Here is a 20,207-nt window from a genome sequence, read left to right as displayed (position 1 = left end):
TCCCTTCTGCAGAAAAGAAGAAGAAATTTCAACCCACCCCAAAAATCCACCTTAAAGCAATTATAGTTTTCAATGTTTACAACAGTTGGAGCAATGTTTAAATTCTTCATTTTGGCTGGAGTGCTCCTTTATATTTTGAAACTATGTTTACATACTACATCAATCCCTTTTATTTAGAAAAAAAGTAATAAAAAAAATCAGTTTTCCATGATATGGGATCTCTACAAGTATTTCAACAAGATATAAGTCAACAATGCAATTATACCTTGCAAACTGTTAGAATTGTGCCTGGTACACTGCCTGGCAATGGTCATAACATCTGCGCTAATTCTCCTGCAGGAATGTGAAATAAGAGGTAATGCATGTACTGACATGCACCTGGTAGAGTTTGCAAGGAAGTGTTGTGTGACTGTTGAATTAGAGTGAGACAGAAAGCACTTGGACAACATCACAGACACCAAGACATGACATATTCTGGCAACATACCAACTTTACTGCCCTGGGTGACTTTAAACAGAGGAGTAACAAGATACAATACAAACACGATGGATATAAAAGTCTTCTTTTTGATACTAACTTTAGGAAAAACAATAACTATATATTTCAGAATGGTCTTGTCTTTGTTGAATGGATCCTGATCATTCTGAACCACGTCTACTTGCAATTTCATCTTCTCAAATAGGCCACCTAGACAAAACAAAACAAAATACATCACTACTAAGCATTAAAGATTTTTCACTGTTGTGTGATTGTGTGTGTGTTTGTGTGTGCTGTATGTGCTCTAAGGATCATAGGTTGCATAACTCATTTTCTCCTCCCCTATTTGCTTCCACACTGCTTCCATGTATCTAAACATATGGAACGTAGTTTCTTAGCCAATGAAAACTGCTGCTCTGGGGAAATTCCACAAATTTTTCAGAATTTTTGAAGATTCAGCTGTGAAGACGTAAACAAAATTCAGAGTGGTTTGATGTGAAGTGCATTGTTCTAGCGAAACTTACCAAGTAAAAAGGATTTTCACAGAGGTGATGATAAGAATCAGAGGTCCAAAGCATTTAATGCCTCTAAAGCTACGTCACAAAGTTATTACACAAAAATAGTTACAAATGCACTGCCTGAGACATTGTTTTACGCTAGCTTTGTACTAAGGTTTTGGCCTAAAACTTTTTTTTTTTTAATAGATTCATGGCAGACAGGTACGCACAGGCGTTGTAAGGCAAAATAATAGAAAGAAAATGTAATCTTTCAGATTTACCACTATTTTACCATAATCAACATTACATATTAAACTAAGAAGACACATGTAACTTCACTGGTCATTTTGGATAGTAAATAAAATAATTTTATGTTTGCATTGTAAACCTTGCCAGCCCTCGTTTCTGTCACCACCCCTGCAAAGAAAATCCAAGCTGGAAAGTTTCTCTACAATGCACCATTTCACATCAAACTACTCTGAATGACTTTGCATCTCAATGATAGAACTACGTTATTTTGCAAAATCAGTGGAATTCCCCTTTGATGGGGAGGTCACTTGTTTTCTTTACGTGGACAAACCAATATAAAGTGCAAAGCTTTGAAATATTACACAATGGCTTTAAGCATCTTTTGTCAATAATGTTTGTTATTATAGGCATATATGTTAATCACAACGATGTGTTCAATCAGAATACATTTTATTACCATTTTATAAACAATCACGGTTGCAAATCAAGTACCACCACATTATTACAACAGTTTGGTGCAGAACATTTGGGCCTTGATAAATGATTATATTTGCATAATATGATCACAGACGTCTTAAACAAAGTTATCTGGAAGCCACAGTGAGTGTGAAAATGATAACTGTGGATTATTTCAGCATTCCTGGAAAATGACATTTTCCTTAAAAAATAAGATGCTCAAATTAGAATATTGCAAACAATTACACTGACAAATGCACGAGAGCTGAGACCTTCTGTCAGTATTGAAATTCACACAACCAAAAATATATAAATAAAACCAGAAAGGGTCCTGGAACTCCCCATCTGCCGCAAGATGAGTGTTTGCCAAGCAGAAGGGAACAACATTAACCAAGGTAAACTCATGCAGGGCCTGCTTCCTCTGATGGATGAGAGGTAACTTGAGCTCAAGGATCGGTCTCTGGAGTGAGTTACTCAAGGCCCATTACTTTTTACAAGGACAATAATCCATGCACATCATAATACTGCCACAATAATCGTTCCAAAAAAGAGATGCATCAGGCCAAAGGTTCGTTTCAAAGACCTGGAGAACTACAGTAAAATCTTTAAGGCAGCTGTGGAGTGTGTTGACATGAGGCACTTATAGTAATGCAACTGTGAATTAAAATTAATAAATTAATTGCTTATTTTTTCAAATACCATTACCTCATAGTCAACAATTAGGTTTAGACTCAAGCAGGGCCTTGCTATGTGTGGATTATCGTGTCCTGGCAGAGAAGAGACAGAAGCCTTGGGAACAGTAAGGGCTGCCAACAGACATGGTCTTTTGATGGTTCTGTCCTGGTATTTCCTTATCTGCTCACTCCAAACTTGGCAAGGTGACTGATGGATACTTTTCCTCTTAATGAAAGAAGCTGAATGGCTGATGCACTACAGGGGAGAAAGTCACTTGCTGAGATGAGTAGAAGGCATTAAAGAACATTTGGTTTCAGCACAAGCAGTGACATTGCAGAGAAGAAGCTCTGACGAGTGTCTAAATTAGTCTACGCTACAAATGGTAATGGGATAACCTCACACTGAACTCACCAGTTAGTCTTTGTGCCGCAGCCAAGTTAACCATTTCCTCTAGAGCAGTTACCTTGAAGTATTACATTGGTTCTTTTTCATTTCGATGGCAGGTTTTCTGCTCAGTATTCAGCGCAATTCACACGTTAATAAATGATAAGTGCCTTTAGTGATGTCAGTAATGCTATTTTCTACTGTAAATACGTTTCAGGCCATTAGTCAAGGACCTCTCAGGCATGGTAGAGAACAGAGCGTTGCGAATACAGAGCATAAAGTGTTCTCGAAGACAAACTTGAGCTTCCTCTCAAACGCAGAGAAACTCACTCTCTCTCACAAACACCCCTCTCTTGGCCAGTCTGAGCAGACAGGCGGCTTCAGTACATCATCTCTGCCGCTGTTAAATGCTTGCGGCACATGAGTCACATTCACAGTGGCCCGCAGCAGTTAAGCCTCCAGACAGAGCACTCAGCTCCATCTCCTGTAACTGAATCTGACCTCCATCATCTGATTACCCTGGCCCTCTGCCCAACGTCATCCCCACCACCCAGCCCAGACACAACTGTTAAAGTGTGTAAACTCACCAACTGCTTGCTGTCCTCATCGACACTCTCTCCTTTTTTTTCTTCTACAGCATCTCTATCTCTTTTAGTCTGGCTTTCTGGAACTTTCTTTTCTTTCTAGGTGGACTGTGTCTAATAAATATGACTGAGGGTCCCCACCTTCAACGCAACAGTCATATTCAGCCTCATATGCAGCCTGTTCACAGCAAAACAAAACCCCATCCATGCAAATGAACATTTCACCGGTTGTTTCAGCCCCAATTTGGAATTCTAATGGCCACCAGCACTTACAGTGTCACAGCAGGCAGCACTACAATTACTGCTTCATCTGCCAAAGACGACGCGCCTTTCTGCACTAGAGGAAAATAAATGGAAATGGGCTTTTTCATAACACTTGTGGACAAAAACAGCTCCTCACCATCAGCATTATGTCTCTTCCCTGTGCTCAAGCCTTGAGGCCTTCTCATGCCCACTAGTGAAAAGAGATATGGAATAACCAGAGACAAAACTTTCTGCCATTAATTAGGAACCTGCCTGGAAGGAGAGGCATCAGATATGCTGGTAAACACATGAACCAGAGGCTTTGTTGCTGATTCTTGGCTAATAGGCTGTGCATCTCGCTCGTTAAAAGACATGTTAGATCTCACCTACTGAGAGTTTTTAAGTGTCAGGCAATTGAAATTTTCTGTTTTCTTTTACTAATCAAAAGCACAGACAGGTGCGCTTACTGTAGGTAACTAGGTTGGCAGTTACGCAAGGCTTCCGAACCGAGGATTGGCAATTATTGTCAGCTGTAATGAAAGGTCAGTATGCTGCACACTCTACTTTCGTTAAGTGCCCTAAAGATATTTAGACTGCAATACAAATGTACATGTATAAGGAAGGCATTACATCGTTCTGAATAGAATTGAGACTTTTTAACACAATGGGCTTTAGGGGCTGCAGCCCAAGGTCCCCAGCCACCAGGGAGCCCCAAAAGAATAACTGCAAATGGAATAACTGAAAAAATATGCCTTCATAGATTCGTTAGATTATCTGCAGTTTTATTGAGAGTTTTACACTGTGTCTGAAATCACTTTTAAGGCTTTTATACTGTTCTACAATGTCAGTTCTTGTTTGTTTTACCTTTCTTTATACAATACTGCTAGCTTGCCTCTAACACCTTAAAAATCCAAAAGGAATATTAGCAGGACTTAGCATTATTGCAATTATTAAGTGTTTAACCATTAACTTACAAACAAACAACTGTGTGACAAAACTACAGGTTTAAAACATGATAATTTAATTTCATTTTTCGTGAACAGTTCCTGTTTGAATCTAGTTTATCACTGAAGCTGAGGAGCTTTTTTGAATTGTATGCATGAGGACACAACAGACAACTGTTTCGACAAGACAGGCCTAGTAAAAAAAAAGTGGTGTTCATTACTACTTTTCGAGGGGATGATAGCATAACTACAATGATGTACCACATTGAAAGCATCCACAAGCAATTAGAAAGACATCTGTTTTGTCCATGTTCTCTGACAGAAAATGTGATGCAAGTTTTCAAAAGTTCAAAGCTTTTTCAAAAAGCTTTCAAAAATCAAAGCTTTCTGATTTTTATCATCTCTATAATGTTTGTACTCAAATCATATTGTAAAACACCATGAAACACCATGGATGTTAAAGGCAATGTTAAATGTATATCCTCTGGTGCCATGATAGGGGTGTGGGAGTGGTCCCATGGCAGAGTACACTGCAGAATCCTTTAATATGCCCTTGTATATAACAGTAAATGAGGGCAGTTCAGAGTTACAGAGTTGCTGGTTTAAGTGAGGCAGGAAAGGTCTGAGAGAAATAAGTGCTGAGGGAGCTCTGACCTGATAGGAGTTCAGAGAGCGCAGTGATGGGGGCAGTCTGCTGGTGCAGGCGGTCAGGAGCTGCAGTACCTCTTCACACGTGCTCTGAGGAAGTGCCAGCGGGTGAACACTTATATCCTTCTCCCAGGCATCAACAGCCCTGCAGAAAGAGAGCGAGAGAGAGTAAGCAACTAGAGCGAGTGAGACACAGTGGACGAGAGACACATAAATTCCATTAATCTGACAGTTTGAAACATTACAGTTTTAATCATGTCACAGCAATTTGTCAGCAGGGAACGCTGAACAGAGAATGAGAACGTGACACAGGGAGAGAAGCAGAGAGATTGATGTTCTGCCACACGTTATAGCGATGATCTATTCAGGACATTTCAGTGACATTTAGCCATCTGTGTTGCAGTTCTGCAGGAAGCACAAAACTCTGCTCTTAAAGTGAACTCATTGGTGAGGCTCAGGGAAAACTACAAAGCCAGCAGAAAACACAATCACGTTTGTCATTCTGACAACACGGACACACAACTCAGGGGTAATAAGGTGAGCAGTTTGGACTATGAGCTCTGGTTATGGATACTGGTTTCCTCCTCTAATCATTTCTGCACTGACAACTATTTCAAACAGACAACAATACAGCATCACATCTCATGCTTAGAGATGCATGATAATATTGGAATCATATTGGTATCGACAGATATTTGCTTGAAGCTTTCTCAGGCTTGTTATAGAGCTGCACTTAAGATTATCTGACAGCAGAAAAGTGATAAGGGCTAGGGGTCGGCAACATGGAAAAAATAGTACATCACAAAATTTAAATACATTTTTACGATATACAATATGTATCATCATATTCTGACGCAGACACAATGCAACAGTAACGTCATTTAAAAACTGACATCACAAACTATCAATACAATGATTAGTAACAGATACAGTTAGAAACATTAGAAACAGTTCACATACTGTTAATATGTTTAGCTACACCGCTACTTGGATAAATTGATACGATAGTCCTCCATAGCCAATTCAAATCTACTTTCTTCTAGCCCAGAATAAGTTTGCTTTCAGACGCAGAGACCGCTGCAGAGCTTATAGCAGAACAACAACTAACTGACACTCTACACTCTGTACCAAATACTGTTTACAATTACTTTATAGCTGTAATGCATTCAAGAAAAAGCTCAGAAAAACAGAAAAAAGATTTACTTTTATCCATCAATTTACTTTTATTTCTGCACAATACAGTTGTTGATTATAAACAAATTCATTCAGAGTAGTTTAATGTAAAATGGTGAACCTACACATATCTGCCAAATCTCCTATTACCAGTGCTGTGAACAATTCTCTAAAATGGAGCCTTTCATATCAAACCACTGACTTTGTTTTACATCTAAATGATTAAATTATGCAGAAATTTTGAAAAAATCAGTGAAAATCCCTTTTAAGGCATAAGAGCAGCTTAACACTGTGAGCAGTAATGTGATACACTGGCAGGTCCTATTAATTTCCAGTCAGCTGCAGTGTGTATGGCACAATTAAGCAGTAAACAGAGCACGGACCCTCTTCGACCAGACTCATAATGTGGCCAGCTCAGAAAAGCAGACCTTGCAAATTAGACTGATTCTGTCTGTGAGGGAGAGCAGCTGTCAGAACAGTTCTCTCTGCAAAGCACAAGAACAAAATCTCTCAGAATTGACACAAGCTGGAGTCGTAATGACCTGCTTGTGTCAGATAGACAAAGGGGTGCCGCGTGCACACCCACCAGTCCTCTTTGGATCACTTAAGCATCGTTGGGTCACAGGAATCACTTGTGGTGCCGCTCCTGAGAGGATGAGCGAGTATTTCTGGGTAGGAGCTGTAGGTGTAAGTAGAAGCGTAGGAGTCTGCGTGTGATCTTGAAAAACCTGGGTCCATGTACGATACGCGCTGCATGATAAAGCAAATTATTATAATATTTCAGCCCAGACAGAGGCTAGAAACAGTGCATCTCTATGCGCCAATGATGTGGTTAACTTAAAATAGAACTATAGAACTATTACTACTGATTATATTAGTAATAGAGTTATCGACTCATTATTTTGATGATTAATCAAGCAATCTGAGTTTTAAAAAACAACATCGAAAAATAAAAGTGAACAGTAACAAATCATTCATAGCTTTTTGAAGTTTCCAAAATGCTTTACTGTAAAAAGATAAACTAGGAAGTCTTAAGAAAAAAAAAAACTTCTTTAAATGGCCCATTCCCAGATGACTACTTACAGCACTTTTGTAGCTTTACGTACTAATAACAGCCATAATTTAGTTTTACATGAGTGTTTTACATTTTTTTTTTTAGAAAATCTTATAAAACATTTTGTTACTACACCTTTAAGACTGATAGATGCAAATGATTTAATTGGCTGACTTGTACTGTGCCTCATTTAAAAAGGAGTCTAGATTGAAACACTCCTAACTTCAAAGTGAATGGGTGGGGCTAAACCGCTGGTGGCTGAAAAGGCTTATAGATAAATTCTATAAATAAAACCTTCACCAAAACAATCCATTTTAACTGAGCTGCTTTTGCATCTTATAATTTTCATATATGGACTGTTTGGGCTGAAGAGTGAACGGCATGTTTAGACACGTGTTGGCATACTAGATATAACTTTAAATTAAAAATTAAAAAAATGAGAAACATTAGGTTTTCTATTATCATTAATTAGCATTAATTAATCAGGCAATTAGCATTATCAGAAACTAGCAATTCATCAGTGCTGATTTATCAAAAAGGTCCATTTAATGTATTATTTTAAATTTATTGAATAATCAAGTTTAAATCAAGCTACCATGACGAACCTAAACAGCAATAAATGAACACATACTATTAGAAATGTGGACAAGTGAACATCCATCACTATTAAGAGCGCAAACCAAACATTAACTACACATTCATGGAATCTAATAAAAAGTGAAAGTCATTAAAGAAGGGGAGGCAGGTGGTTTGGGGAAACATAGATTAGATGAGGTGTTAAGAGATTGTAATTAAAGAGCTGGGTGAGCACTAGAGTGGAAGATGTGAATTTATAGCTTACTCCTGGTACTTGCTGTGAGTGCAGGGGAGGTAAAGGACTTTGCTTGCACAAACTGCCTGGCATGATTGATGCTCATCAAGATGGCGGTCACTGCTGGAGATGAGACTGTCACTGCTCCTGGCTTTCTCAGAGAATGAAGCAATCAGAGTATCCGTGTTCAGAAGCCAGATCTGGTGATTAAAAAAAAAAATTAAGCTAGCTGACATTTACCTGAAGGAATATTGTAATAGTAATTTGTCACTGAATGTAGGTGAGCAAGGGGCAGAAGAAGAAAGAAAGAAAAAATGAAAGAAAGAAAGAAAGAAAGAAAGAAAGAAAGAGAAGAAAAAAAAAAAGCATACAGTAACTCTGAGATGAAATTTAGAATGGCCTTACCATGATCATAGCTTTGCCACCTGGGGTCTGGATGGAAAAGCGGAATATGCTTTGAGCGGATGACAGCTCGAAGAGTCTTGAAGCAAGGGCTCTCTCTAAAAACTCCTGTCTGGTTCAGAAAATGGCAAGAATTAATTACCTACTAAAAGTTATCAGGTTAAATAATCAAATTAATGAACAATTTAAGCCCTTAAAAGACAAAAGGTCTGTACAGTAAGCTAGCATGTCAGACAATAGGCACATTTTGCTATGAATAAATTTCACAGTACATACCTGGGTTGTGCAATCATGCTCTGTCCATCACTCTGTGTTACCACCACTTGAGTAATATAGAATTTTACCACCTCTGAAACAGATGTATAAAGGAATATTTGATGGCAAACAGGATGCCAACAGGATTCAAACTTAAACCATGAATCTAGGCATTCCACTGTATGAAAGCAACATAGGGGAGAAGGTCTTGCGAAAGCAAAGGCAGTGTTATGAAATGAGAATCATGCATGGGCTTGATCAAAATGTGGTCTAAAAATAGTGAATGACTCCATGCTTAATACATAGTTTTTTTTTATAGTCATTTTGGTTCATTTTAAACAGGGATCCATATTTGGAGTCAGGCAGACATCTATTTACTGTTTATCATAGTAAATCTCCTGTAAAACTCAGTCATAAAACTTGTTTTTGGATTAATCATTGGATGAGCAACCACACAATTCTCACTTCACACTTCAGTTCACACTTGTTCTAACACCATTCAAATAACATCTGTTTACAGTTATTGTGCCCTTGATCTTGATGATGTGGAAAAACAGAGATCATGAGTAAACAGCCATCAAACAAAGCTACTGAAAGAAAAAAAACATAGAACAACACTGGCATCAGAAGTGTTACGCTACACATCATACAGGGAATGTAGTTTGCTTGTGAGTGCAGAGCATAAAATAAAGACAAATTCCTGAAAAACACATAATGTAGACTTTGTGCATTAATTAAACATGATATAATTAATAAGCTAAACATCCAATTCTAACTGAACTAATAAACAGCTATTGCACCCTGGAATATGTATTTTAAAACTTACTAACTTATTAGTCTGAACTGTGTGCAAAGTAACTGATCTGACTGCATTTCCTTAAGAGTAGATGCCGCTTTTGAACGGAAATTCTAAAAAACAAACTTTTTATGAAAATAATTCAGTGAATTCCAGTTCTCTAGTTCTATTACACTTTACAATTGTTATGCATACAGAACTAGACCCATGTCCTGTGAATGTAAAAGATGACTGATGGATGAGTGTGCACGGAGAGTTAAAAATGCCTAATACAGACAGAACTATGGTAGCCCGCTGAGTCATATCACAACAACATTTACGAAGCAAACAAAAGCTGAGAACACAACAGCATTAACGGTGAACGCAAACACAAAAATGAGAATGCAAATGCAAAAGAAAGAACACAAATATATTACCAGAAAACAAGCCTTTTAAAAATGCTGTATTCGAGGGTTCGCTCAGACTTGAAATGCTCCTGGCATTATATATATAATATATATATATATATATATATATATATATAATTATATATATATGTTGTTTTTTTTTGCTAGTAAATTTGTCTCATAATGTTTCAGTGCTGTGAGTTTTTATGTTTTTTTACAAATGCAGTGTTTTTAAATGCATTTCTGGTAATATATTTGCATTCACTCTTTTCTTTTTGTGCTCATATTCTCCCTTATTGCTTTTGTTTGCTGTTCTGTTTTGATATGACTAAGAGGGCCACCATACAGAACAGTACTAATATGTGACTCAGTGTGTGAGCAGTTTTCATTCCAGCTTTATTTATTATGTATACATACAATAAAATAAATAAATAAATACATAAATATGACTTAGGGCCATTAAACAAAGCCTACAGTGGCTATGTAACGACAGCACTCTTATTATTGGTATTCGTGTTCTGTAAATTTTACCTGTCGTGACTGCCTCTCCCAACACTGCAGAGCACTTCTTACAGAAGACCCCCACATTCCTGTGGCCAGGTGGCTGCAGACACAAACCAAAATAGACAGACGATCTGAAGGCACAGTCAGGTTTAAACCACATAAAACAGAAATCAATAAGCAGAGAGGAACCATTTACTGAAGCGAGGGATGAATCAGGCGTTTGAACAGCGGCGGGCTCCTCCATCTCACTGCTGCGGCTACTGAGAAAGCCACAGCCAGCCCACAGAGTAAGGGAGGGAAAGAAAAATCAATCGTCCTGACGAACAAGTTACACTTCTCAGGCTGGTGGAGGCTTTTATAAAGGTAGATTACCATGCCGCCTCCTTGAGCACCGTTCATAAAGAAGAAAGAGCTCTTTGTTCCCACCTCTGTCAGCCTAAAGGCAGTATGGAGCACAGCATTCCTCTAAACAAGAATGAAAACTCAGCAAGCAAAAGTGCTTGAAAGTCCTCTGAAAGATTCCCTTTGACAAGAGGCCACACACCTAGCTCTATACTGTGAGCGCTGACCAACATTTGGAGCAGATGAATTAGTTTTAGGTAGAGCTGTCAGCTATTCAAAGCACAATATATGGGCAGCAGATGTATTGTTTGCAGATAAATGGGAAAGTATAATTATTTGCTGCTGTTATTATCGTTATTGTTGTTGTTACTATTAGACGCTGGAATTACAGTCAATAACTCGGCCCTTTTGTAGCTCTCAACTGGTGCTGCAGAGCAAAACTGAAGTTTTTCACAGTTTCAGCAGAGGACAACAGAATAGCAACAAATATTCAGTCAGGGCACATGATGGGAAAGCACTAAAGACTATTAATATCAATTATCTAATTAGCCATTTAAAGCTTGTTTCAGTTTACAGCACTGTGCAAAAGGCAGAGAACACCCTTCATTTATTTAATTTCCTGTCAAAAATGTCAACAATGATAATAATATTAATTAAAAAACAAAAAACAAAAAAAAAAAAAACAATAATCTTTATTAGTATATCTGGGCAGTAATAGAACAGTAATTAACAGTAATAAAAATGCTTTAACATATTAGAAGAAGTAATGAGTATTCAATTGAAATTATGTAAAACAGACAGATTAAATTGAAAAGATAAATAGCAAAAGAGAGGTAGAATTTCTATTAAATGCTAAATTAAATATATACATTTTCAAATGTTTCTTAAAAGTGTGCACTGAGCTTGACTGTCTAATAAAAGACGGAAATGAGTTCGCACAGTTAAGAAGCATAGTAACTAAAAAAGGCCTCTCCACATTTTCTCTATTTACAGAAGGCATTTGTAGAAGGCCAGTATCTGCAGATCTAAGATCACATGCTGGAACATAAACAGAAAGACATTCTGTGAAGTTAGCAGGTGCTTTAAGGTCATTTAGAGCCTAAAAAACAAGTAGCAGAACTTTAAACATACAGGCAGCCCTGCTCTTTCAAAGTTTTGTTCTTGTTTGGGTTCATGCTGCTGCATTTTGTAAGTTGTAGAGGATATATGGATTTCTTAAGAAGCTCAGTAAGAAGAGCACTGCAGTAATCAACTGTACTTGTAACAACTGTGTGAAATAGATGCATCAGTTATCACTGGTAAATCTAAATAATCTTGTGACTTTAGTGACTGTGATTACATACAGGATAAAACACAGCTCAGAGCTAATATTACACTCAGGTTTTGCACTTTAGGCTTTGTTATATGAAGTAAAAGAGACAACACAAAACAACTTTTTCTGAATTTTAGTACCAAGGATCAGTGTTTCTGTTTTTTCTTGATTTAGTTGTAGTAAACTTGATGACATCCACTGAGCAATATCTGACACACAGCTGGTAAGCCTGTCAGCGTTTTGATTAGATATAAAATAATGCACTTGGATAAAGAAGGGAAAGTTGAAGAAAAGTAAGTGAAAAAAAGTAGTTTTCAAAACTCGAGTAAATAAAATGATTAAAAGATACTGTAAATGGGACTCCTAACAACCATGCCCAGACCTGTTAAACTACCAAAACTGTCACCAACAGATAAACAGTACTTAAAGTTTTCATCTTTGAAAAAGAGGAGAAAATCAAGCTCCACTCTTGCTTTAGATCCACAGCTGTGTCTGTTCATGCTTCCACTGTGAGAACACAACTCAACACTATGAGTCTGAAAGGATATGTAGCTGTCAAGAAGATGTTACTGAAAAAATTAAACAGATAAAAAAAGAAAATTTGCAAATCAAACAAAGAAGCTGCTGATGGGCTCAATGGACTGACAACCCCAGAATCCAGACTTTAACATCACTGAATGTGTTTGTGATTACCTTGTCGTGAGAAGCAGAAAATCCAACCAAGTTCTAAGAACTTTGTAGGTGTGGAAAACATTCCTGCACATTTATTTAAAAACTTAAAGCAAGTCTCCTGAAAAGAATGGAAGTTGTAATAAAGGTAAAGGATGGACATGCTAAATACTGAGAAAACTGACATTAGACTTCTGTGTAATTGTCCATTAAATATACGTTTTTTGATTTTTTCCTTGATGCTAAAAAATTAACAATTGTATTATTAATAACTATTGTACTTAACAGCTGTTTTGCCTGGAAATTAAATAAATGAAAAATGATCCCTGACTTCTTTACAGTACTAGATGCATTTCTGGAGGTTTAACCTGTCAGCCTGTCAGTGCTAACTTATTTCAAAATGCAAAAAAGTAATAGCAGATATGGATACCAGAATGCAACAAATGAACGGCTATTTGTCTCAGTAACATGCAAAATTGTAAAATCAGTTCTCAGTTATTGGCTATTGGCAACAATATCAGCCACATCAAATTTTATTTTTGTGCTTTCTTACATAAAAATGTTCACAGATGTCAATCTCAACAATGTAACATACCTTCCCCGAATGCTGATTAGAGCCAGGGTTTACATTGGATAGGTCCACTTCCTGTGCAAGACTTTGGTCGCAACTGCTATCCTGGGTCAACAGGAAATAAGTGTCTCCAAGTAAGCAGTCCTCTTCCTGAGGGAGAAGCTTCTTGTTTGCAAAGGGATCGGGATGGCAGCACCAATCATCCACTAAAGCATTCCAGTTCCCGTTAGGTAGGGGGAGAACTCGTCTGAAAACTCTGTTCAAGAAGGAAACTGTCATACTTTACTTGTTTAATAAAGCTGTGGTCTTTAAAGCTGTGTTACATGGCTGAATGCCTCTGTCTTAACTTCATTCATCTCTTCACCTCACCTGTCTTTAAGCAGCATTGCCCCGCAGGACTGGCACAGAAAACAATACTTCTCCTGTGCTCTCAAGCGCTCAATCACACTGTCTGAAGCCTCTGGCAACAGTAAACAACAAAATAACCAACATAACCTACTTCACAAGAGGACACACTGGAAAGGTCTACAATTGCCAAATGATGAAATAGATATTTGACCTTTTTTAATAAGATATCCCATCTTTAAAACAAAATTATTTTATATGACTTTCGGAAAACACTAGGTTCATGCCAGTAGGGGCATGCAGAAGAACATCATCATATATACACACACATACAGTAAGAACCCAGTTACCCATGTATAAGAAATGAACAAAATGACCTATCTGTGCCAATGAGAACCAGCCTTTGATAACACCAAAGTTGAAGAAAGTTGTCAAGACATCTAGTTTTGAGGTCATGTGGCCACACATCTTGCCCAGCAGGGCTCAGAGTACTGCAGTGGCTCAAAGCCAAGGGTCATGCGACCGGTGCATTCCGTGTTCATCATTAGTCTCAGTTAATCTCTGAAGTGTGATAATGTGTGGAGCCTGAGGGCAGGTCCGCATTCATTACTTAAACTCCTCAAGCAAATCAAATGAGATTCAACCACCCCTTGCACAGTGTCATGCTTAATGACCTTCGGACATCAGCCCATAAGGGCTTCTGTGTTTGTCTTTATGTACAGCCAAGTGTAGTGTACACAATTAGTTTACATTCAGAATTATCTTCAGCGGGTACCTGAATACTGGTCCACCTTCAACCGCAATCTGATATGCAACTCATCATCATTCACTTCAGCACTCTTCTGACATGACCCTTCCACTAGACTGACCCCTGGTGTCAGCTTCACTTGATACTCCCCATCAGGTGCTCGAATTTTAAGGGCTGAGTCTCCACTAGACACATTTATCTCAGCTCTGTCTTCAACAGCATCACTCCTAAAAGAAAAAAAGCCATAGTTAGCAAAGGTAAACAGTACTGCCCTATTCATGCTGACCTACAAGGACTACTGAGAATTTCAAAGGGCACATATCCTTCATTTTACTTGTATTTTATTTCCTGGGGATCTACTAATGAATGAACTTAATTTCCATATAAGGACTGTATGGATAAGGGAGTGAGAGGTAAGCTTTGTGACTTAAACAATATTTGCATATTACATCAAACTCTGATTTCAGAAGAGCGAGGAGAGTTCTGTTTTCCATGAAACACAACAGCAAGTTAAGCAAGTAGAAAAAATCACATCATAATTGTCAGAAACCCACTGAAATCCATTTGAAGGGCTCTGGTGACAAAATATCTGGAACACCGTGCAAAAAAAAGTAGAAAGGCCATCGTTCTCTACACCCACTATTAGAACGGTTTCATCCTGAGGCGAAAAGAGAAAGTAGAGGCCATCCATCAGCAATGTCCAATTCTACCTGTCCTCAGCCCACCTCTCACAGGCCTTCTGCTGCTCACACAGAAGGCTTAATGAGTGCATGGACTCTGTAGATTCAGTACCGCTTCAGTACCAGTACCAGCAACAAGCTCTGTGATGTAAAATAACTGAAATATGTTGTCTTTATAATTTTAGTCCCAATGTGCATTTTTCCTTAAACCATCTGCCAGCTGATGAGTATCAGATAAACACTATTAAAAGCATCCACAAAAAAACTGTATCAAGCCTAATAAGCACCTCCACCTAGTGGTGGAAGGTAATGCTACTTAAATAGGGAGCTTCACAAGATGGACATTTAGTAGTAAAAACTGCTGGTCTTTATTTTTTGAATATCACAGTTACTGCAATATATTGACCTACAGTCATGCTTATCATACTTAGGCAGATATGCAAAACCGAACTTTGACGCTTTGCCTTTCCTTTCTTAATGCCTTGATCTGCACAGGGGAAATAACTGCTGAATGAATGTGCTGATCTAGGATCAGATTCCTTTCTTATTTAGGATGACCTTGCTGACAGAAGCAGGTTACAGATCAGCACTCATACTCAGAGAAATGTAATGAATACAAGCCCAGATCAGCATATCAGCAAGCCAGAACTGAAGTGGGGGTATTGGGCTGCGTTCAGACAACAGGCAAACCGGATTTATTTCTTAAATCAGATCCTCTGAGACGACTGTCCGCACTGTTATTTGCAAGTGATCAGATCGGATTTGTGTGTCCAGACATCACCAATCTATCTGCATGGGTTTCTGCGGTAACGACATAGGCGTCAGTAACTACGTAGCTACGCTGGTGACGCGGATTTCAAACGCGTATGTTTAAGAGATGGAGGTGCGTCATCAACGTGCAGCATCAAAATCATTTGGCATAAGCGTGAATATTTGGTGCTCTTCTTTAATCCCAAATCTTCCGTCACTCTGGATTTGACGTCGTCGTCGTTTGCAAAAGACACTTTGAAACCCGATTTGAGCGACCGGAGAGTCCAGACTGAGACGCATCTGTAAAAATCCGACTGGAATCGCATTTCAAACCACCTCCAAATGTGGTTTGGATCCGATTTGAAAAAACTGGATTTGTTTTTTTGCGTGTGTTCAGTGGACCCAACATTACAGACTGACGTTATCCCTGAATGATGAAAAGAACGTGATGTAGAGTGTCTGAAAAAGTTTTTTTTAATAAATACCGAAAATTCTTAGTTTTGCCTGCTATGGTTATCACAGTCACCAGGAGGACCAGATGTGCCAAATAGAAAAATAAATAAAATTAAAAAATAAATGACTCAGTAAATGAATCAATAAAAAAAAAAAAACTAACGTATATATTGCTTATTGTGATTGTAATTATACACATATTTCCTTTTTCTGCAGTTATATATTTGTTTGTGTATTATTTTGTTTTATTAATGCCATTTATATATATTTTTCGTATCTATATTTTTAACAATTGTTCGTTTTATTCATTGATTCGTGTATTCATTTATTTTTTTTCTTCATTAATTCATTTATTTATTTCTGTGTTTCTTCGTTCATATGATAAGGAGGGGGCGTGTTTTTCACGTTCAGGCTTAGCAAACAAGACCAGGAGGAGAAGAGCTGATTAAACTGTTCTTTCACTCCATAAAGAGCTGCAATGCCTCAGACAGACAAACCTGCCGATGAATAACTCTCGATGGCTTCCACAGGCCGTATGTGAGAAGGGCGTCCAAATGTCCGAGTGATCTGATTTTTGCAGAAAAAGACGCTGAACCACCTCCTCCTTCTGAACACTACTGGTCGACCTCTGTATCAGCAGAGGCAGCAAAATAGAGCAAACTGTCCCCACAGTCTCCCCTCGGAAGACTAAACAATCCGGACCTGCATTTTCAGCCAGATCAGCCGAGACTCTCTGATCTCTGACTGTCTGCAGCTGTAAGAAAACATTATTGTACTGTCTTGACCTTAGTTACCGCTGAGAGAGCAAGACATGTACAATCGATCCACAGAATCTGATATCGATCAACCAATAGGAATATTAAGACGCTGTGACATCATTGACTGACAGCCCCTTTATTAGCATAAGGACAAGGACATCCAGAAATAGAGAAATAAATAAATATAGAAAATATTAGTTATGTTATAGTTATATAAATAAATGAATAGAAAAACAGAAAAATGTTAATAAAGAAACATAAATAACAAAAAAAAAACAAATACAAAAATTAGTAAGAAGGGGAAATTACTAAATAGACATCAATAAATGCAGACATACTATATATTATATATATATAGTATATATAGTATATATATATATTATATATTTTAGATTTTATTTATTAATATATTAATTGTTATGTATATTTATTTACTTTTAGATTTATTATCATTATTCTTTGCAATTCTACTTCATATATTAATTCACTAAGTCATTTAAATTTAATTTTATTTATTTTTCATTTTGGCAAATCTCGTCCTCCATAAATGCCAGGTAAATTTCAGAGAGCTCTTAAATCAGATGAGAATGTCTAAAATAAAATGCATATTAGCCAGCTTAAGTGATGGTGTGCAGTCCTTTTTTCTGAGTGTCTTTTGTACAAAAATATAAGATAACATATATATCCTTTGTTTGTTATGAATACATTTCTATAGATTTTATAGGGTGGATGAGGACAATGAGTGAATTGAAATGATTCACAATCAGTCACAATTATCTGTAATTATCTGGGGCAGCAAGTCGAGTACATACCGACAGACACGACTGCTTAAAGCAGCCTGTTCTTCGTATACAATAAACTCCCACAACAGCGTCAATCCAAGAAAACAGCCGCTGCAGATTCAAGAGCCGTCATTATACACGGAGATGAGAAAACGAGCGACCGCGATTTCACAGATAAAGCGCGAACAGCGCAGTGGAACTTATGACGTGATGGTTATGTAGAGAATCCCAAGCGAGTGACGTTACTATACAGGTGCACTTTGTAGTTCTACAATTACAGACTGTAGTCCATCTGTTTCTCGGCGTCCTTTGTTAGCCCCCTTTTAACCAGTTCTTCAGTGGTCAGGACCCCCATAGACCCTCACAGAGTAGGTACTATTTGGGTGGTGGATCATTCTCTGCACTGAAGTAACACTGATGTGGTGGTGGTGTGTTAGTGTGTGTTGTGCTGGTCTGAGTGGATCAGACACAGCAGTGCTGCTGGAGTTTTTAAACACCTCAGTGTCACTGCTGGACTGAGAATAGTCCACCAACCAAAAATATCCAGCCAACAGCGTCCTGTGGGCAGCGTCCTGTGACCACCGATGAAGGACTACAGGATGACCAACACAAACTGTGCAGCAGCAGATGAGCTATCGTCTCTGACTTTACATCTACAAGGTGGACTGACAGGGTAGGAGTGTCTAATAGAGTGGACAGTGAGTGGACACAAAGGTGTTTAAAAACTCCAACAGCACTGCTGTGTCTGATCCACTCGTACCAGCACAACATACACTAACACACCACCACCACATCAGTGTTACTGCAGTGCTGAGAATGATCCACCACCCAAATGGTACCTACTCTGTGAGGGTCTATGGGGGTCCTGACCACTGAAGAACAGGGTAAAAGGAGGTCAACAAAGTATGCAGAGAAACAGATGGACTACAGTCTGCAGTTGTAGAACTACAAAGTGCACCTATATAGTAAGTGGAGCTGATAAAATGGACAGTGAGCGTAGAAACAGGGAGGTGGTCGTAATTTTACGCCTGATCAGTCTATATTCTTGTTTATTGTGGCGTCAAAGCACACTTTGGTTCCCATGATGCTTTGCTCATGCTTAGCTGGGCTGTTTGGCTGGGTACTGTGTTCGGAAGTGTGAGTTACCGTCATCCAGGTTATGGTTCTGATTCACTTTTTATTATTATTATTATTATTATTATTTGTTTGTTTGTTTGTTGTTGTTTTCCGGTCTCAACTCCACGGAGGTTTTACTTTATAAGACGTGTTTAAGCAGCACTTGAATGGCGTGAAAAAAATAGACTAACGCCTCTAAATCCACATAACAAACTAATGAAGGATTCATTACTATGTACAGACATAAATGTGTGTCCAGGTACGAACTGAACGAGCGGTCATTTAGCAGAGAATACATAAACACTCCTGATGCCGTAAGCGTGACGTCAGCTCGCGTGCGAACCCCACGTTTGAAACTTCAGAACAGACCGGAGTGACTGACTGATCTGTTTAGCCTAAACGTTTCAAATGATTCGGAATGAATAAACATCAGCGGCTACAAACGACTCCTCCACTCACTGGCAGCCAGATAGGAAGCAAACCAATATGATCAGTGTAAATGAGCTCAGTACTTGCCGTATAACGAGGAGGCCACTTTGCAGCCGTTGTCTCAGCTCCAGAAAGATGAAGTGTTGTTTCTCCATCACCTCCATTTCTTTCCGTAGTTCAGAATGCACGTTTCAAACGGCGGGCATGGAAGTGTTTTCCATTTCTTTCTGTAGCTGCCGCCTCACAGGTTCATGTAGTGAAGCATTACTGCCATCTATGGGCCTGGTGCGTTAAAACTAAACGTCTGATCTGAACGGATAGCAGGTTGTGAACGTGTTAAGTGTTCAGGCTGAACTCTTATAAGACTACAAAACTCAGCAAATTGTAGGACTGAAGGATTAATCGTTTTTATATCGAAATCGCAGTTTGAGAGAGCGCAATTTTCAAATCGCAAGATCTGATTTTTTTTAATTATAGGCTACATTATCAAAAACGTTGTCTTAAGTTTTAAGAGGGGAAATTTAACCTAATAACACAGAGTTGTATACTCCCTGTAGATTTAGACCACTGAGAGGCAACCAAACCTCCATGTGTTGTAGCATCACAGCCACGATTTACTGGCTTTCTGGCGCTACATTAAGAGGTCGTGTCAACCCAGAAAAAGTGGATATTCTGGTCTTCTTGGTTAAAACAGGTCTGAACCTCAATTTATAT

The 20,207-nt window shown here is 38.3% G+C and overlaps 1 protein-coding gene across 2 annotated transcripts; it reads right to left on the bottom strand.

Moving 5' to 3' along the window:
• Nucleotides 1-467: 467 nt before the first annotated feature.
• Nucleotides 468-19,728, bottom strand: ube3d (ubiquitin protein ligase E3D). Of its 2 annotated transcripts, XM_036588118.1 has the most exons (10): nt 19,581-19,728; nt 14,553-14,752; nt 13,802-13,892; nt 13,457-13,688; nt 10,566-10,638; nt 8,874-8,946; nt 8,601-8,709; nt 8,226-8,395; nt 5,164-5,302; nt 468-687 (listed from the first exon to the last, which is right to left on the bottom strand). In XM_036588118.1, the coding sequence occupies exons 1-10, from the start codon at nt 19,655-19,657 to the stop codon at nt 667-669; spliced, it is 1,185 nt and encodes a 394-aa protein (XP_036444011.1). In that variant the 5' UTR covers nt 19,658-19,728; the 3' UTR covers nt 468-666. The 2 variants fall into 2 exon arrangements, with proteins under 2 accessions (XP_036444011.1, XP_036444002.1); XM_036588109.1 differs by lacking the exons at nt 468-687; nt 5,164-5,302 and adding an exon at nt 6,661-7,080.
• Nucleotides 19,729-20,207: the final 479 nt, after the last annotated feature.

The sequence above is a fragment of the Colossoma macropomum genome, unplaced genomic scaffold (assembly GCF_904425465.1).
Source record: "Colossoma macropomum unplaced genomic scaffold, Colossoma_macropomum, whole genome shotgun sequence".
NCBI classification, from domain to species: domain Eukaryota; kingdom Metazoa; phylum Chordata; class Actinopteri; order Characiformes; family Serrasalmidae; genus Colossoma; species Colossoma macropomum.
This window is presented reverse-complemented; position numbering and strand designations above follow the sequence as displayed.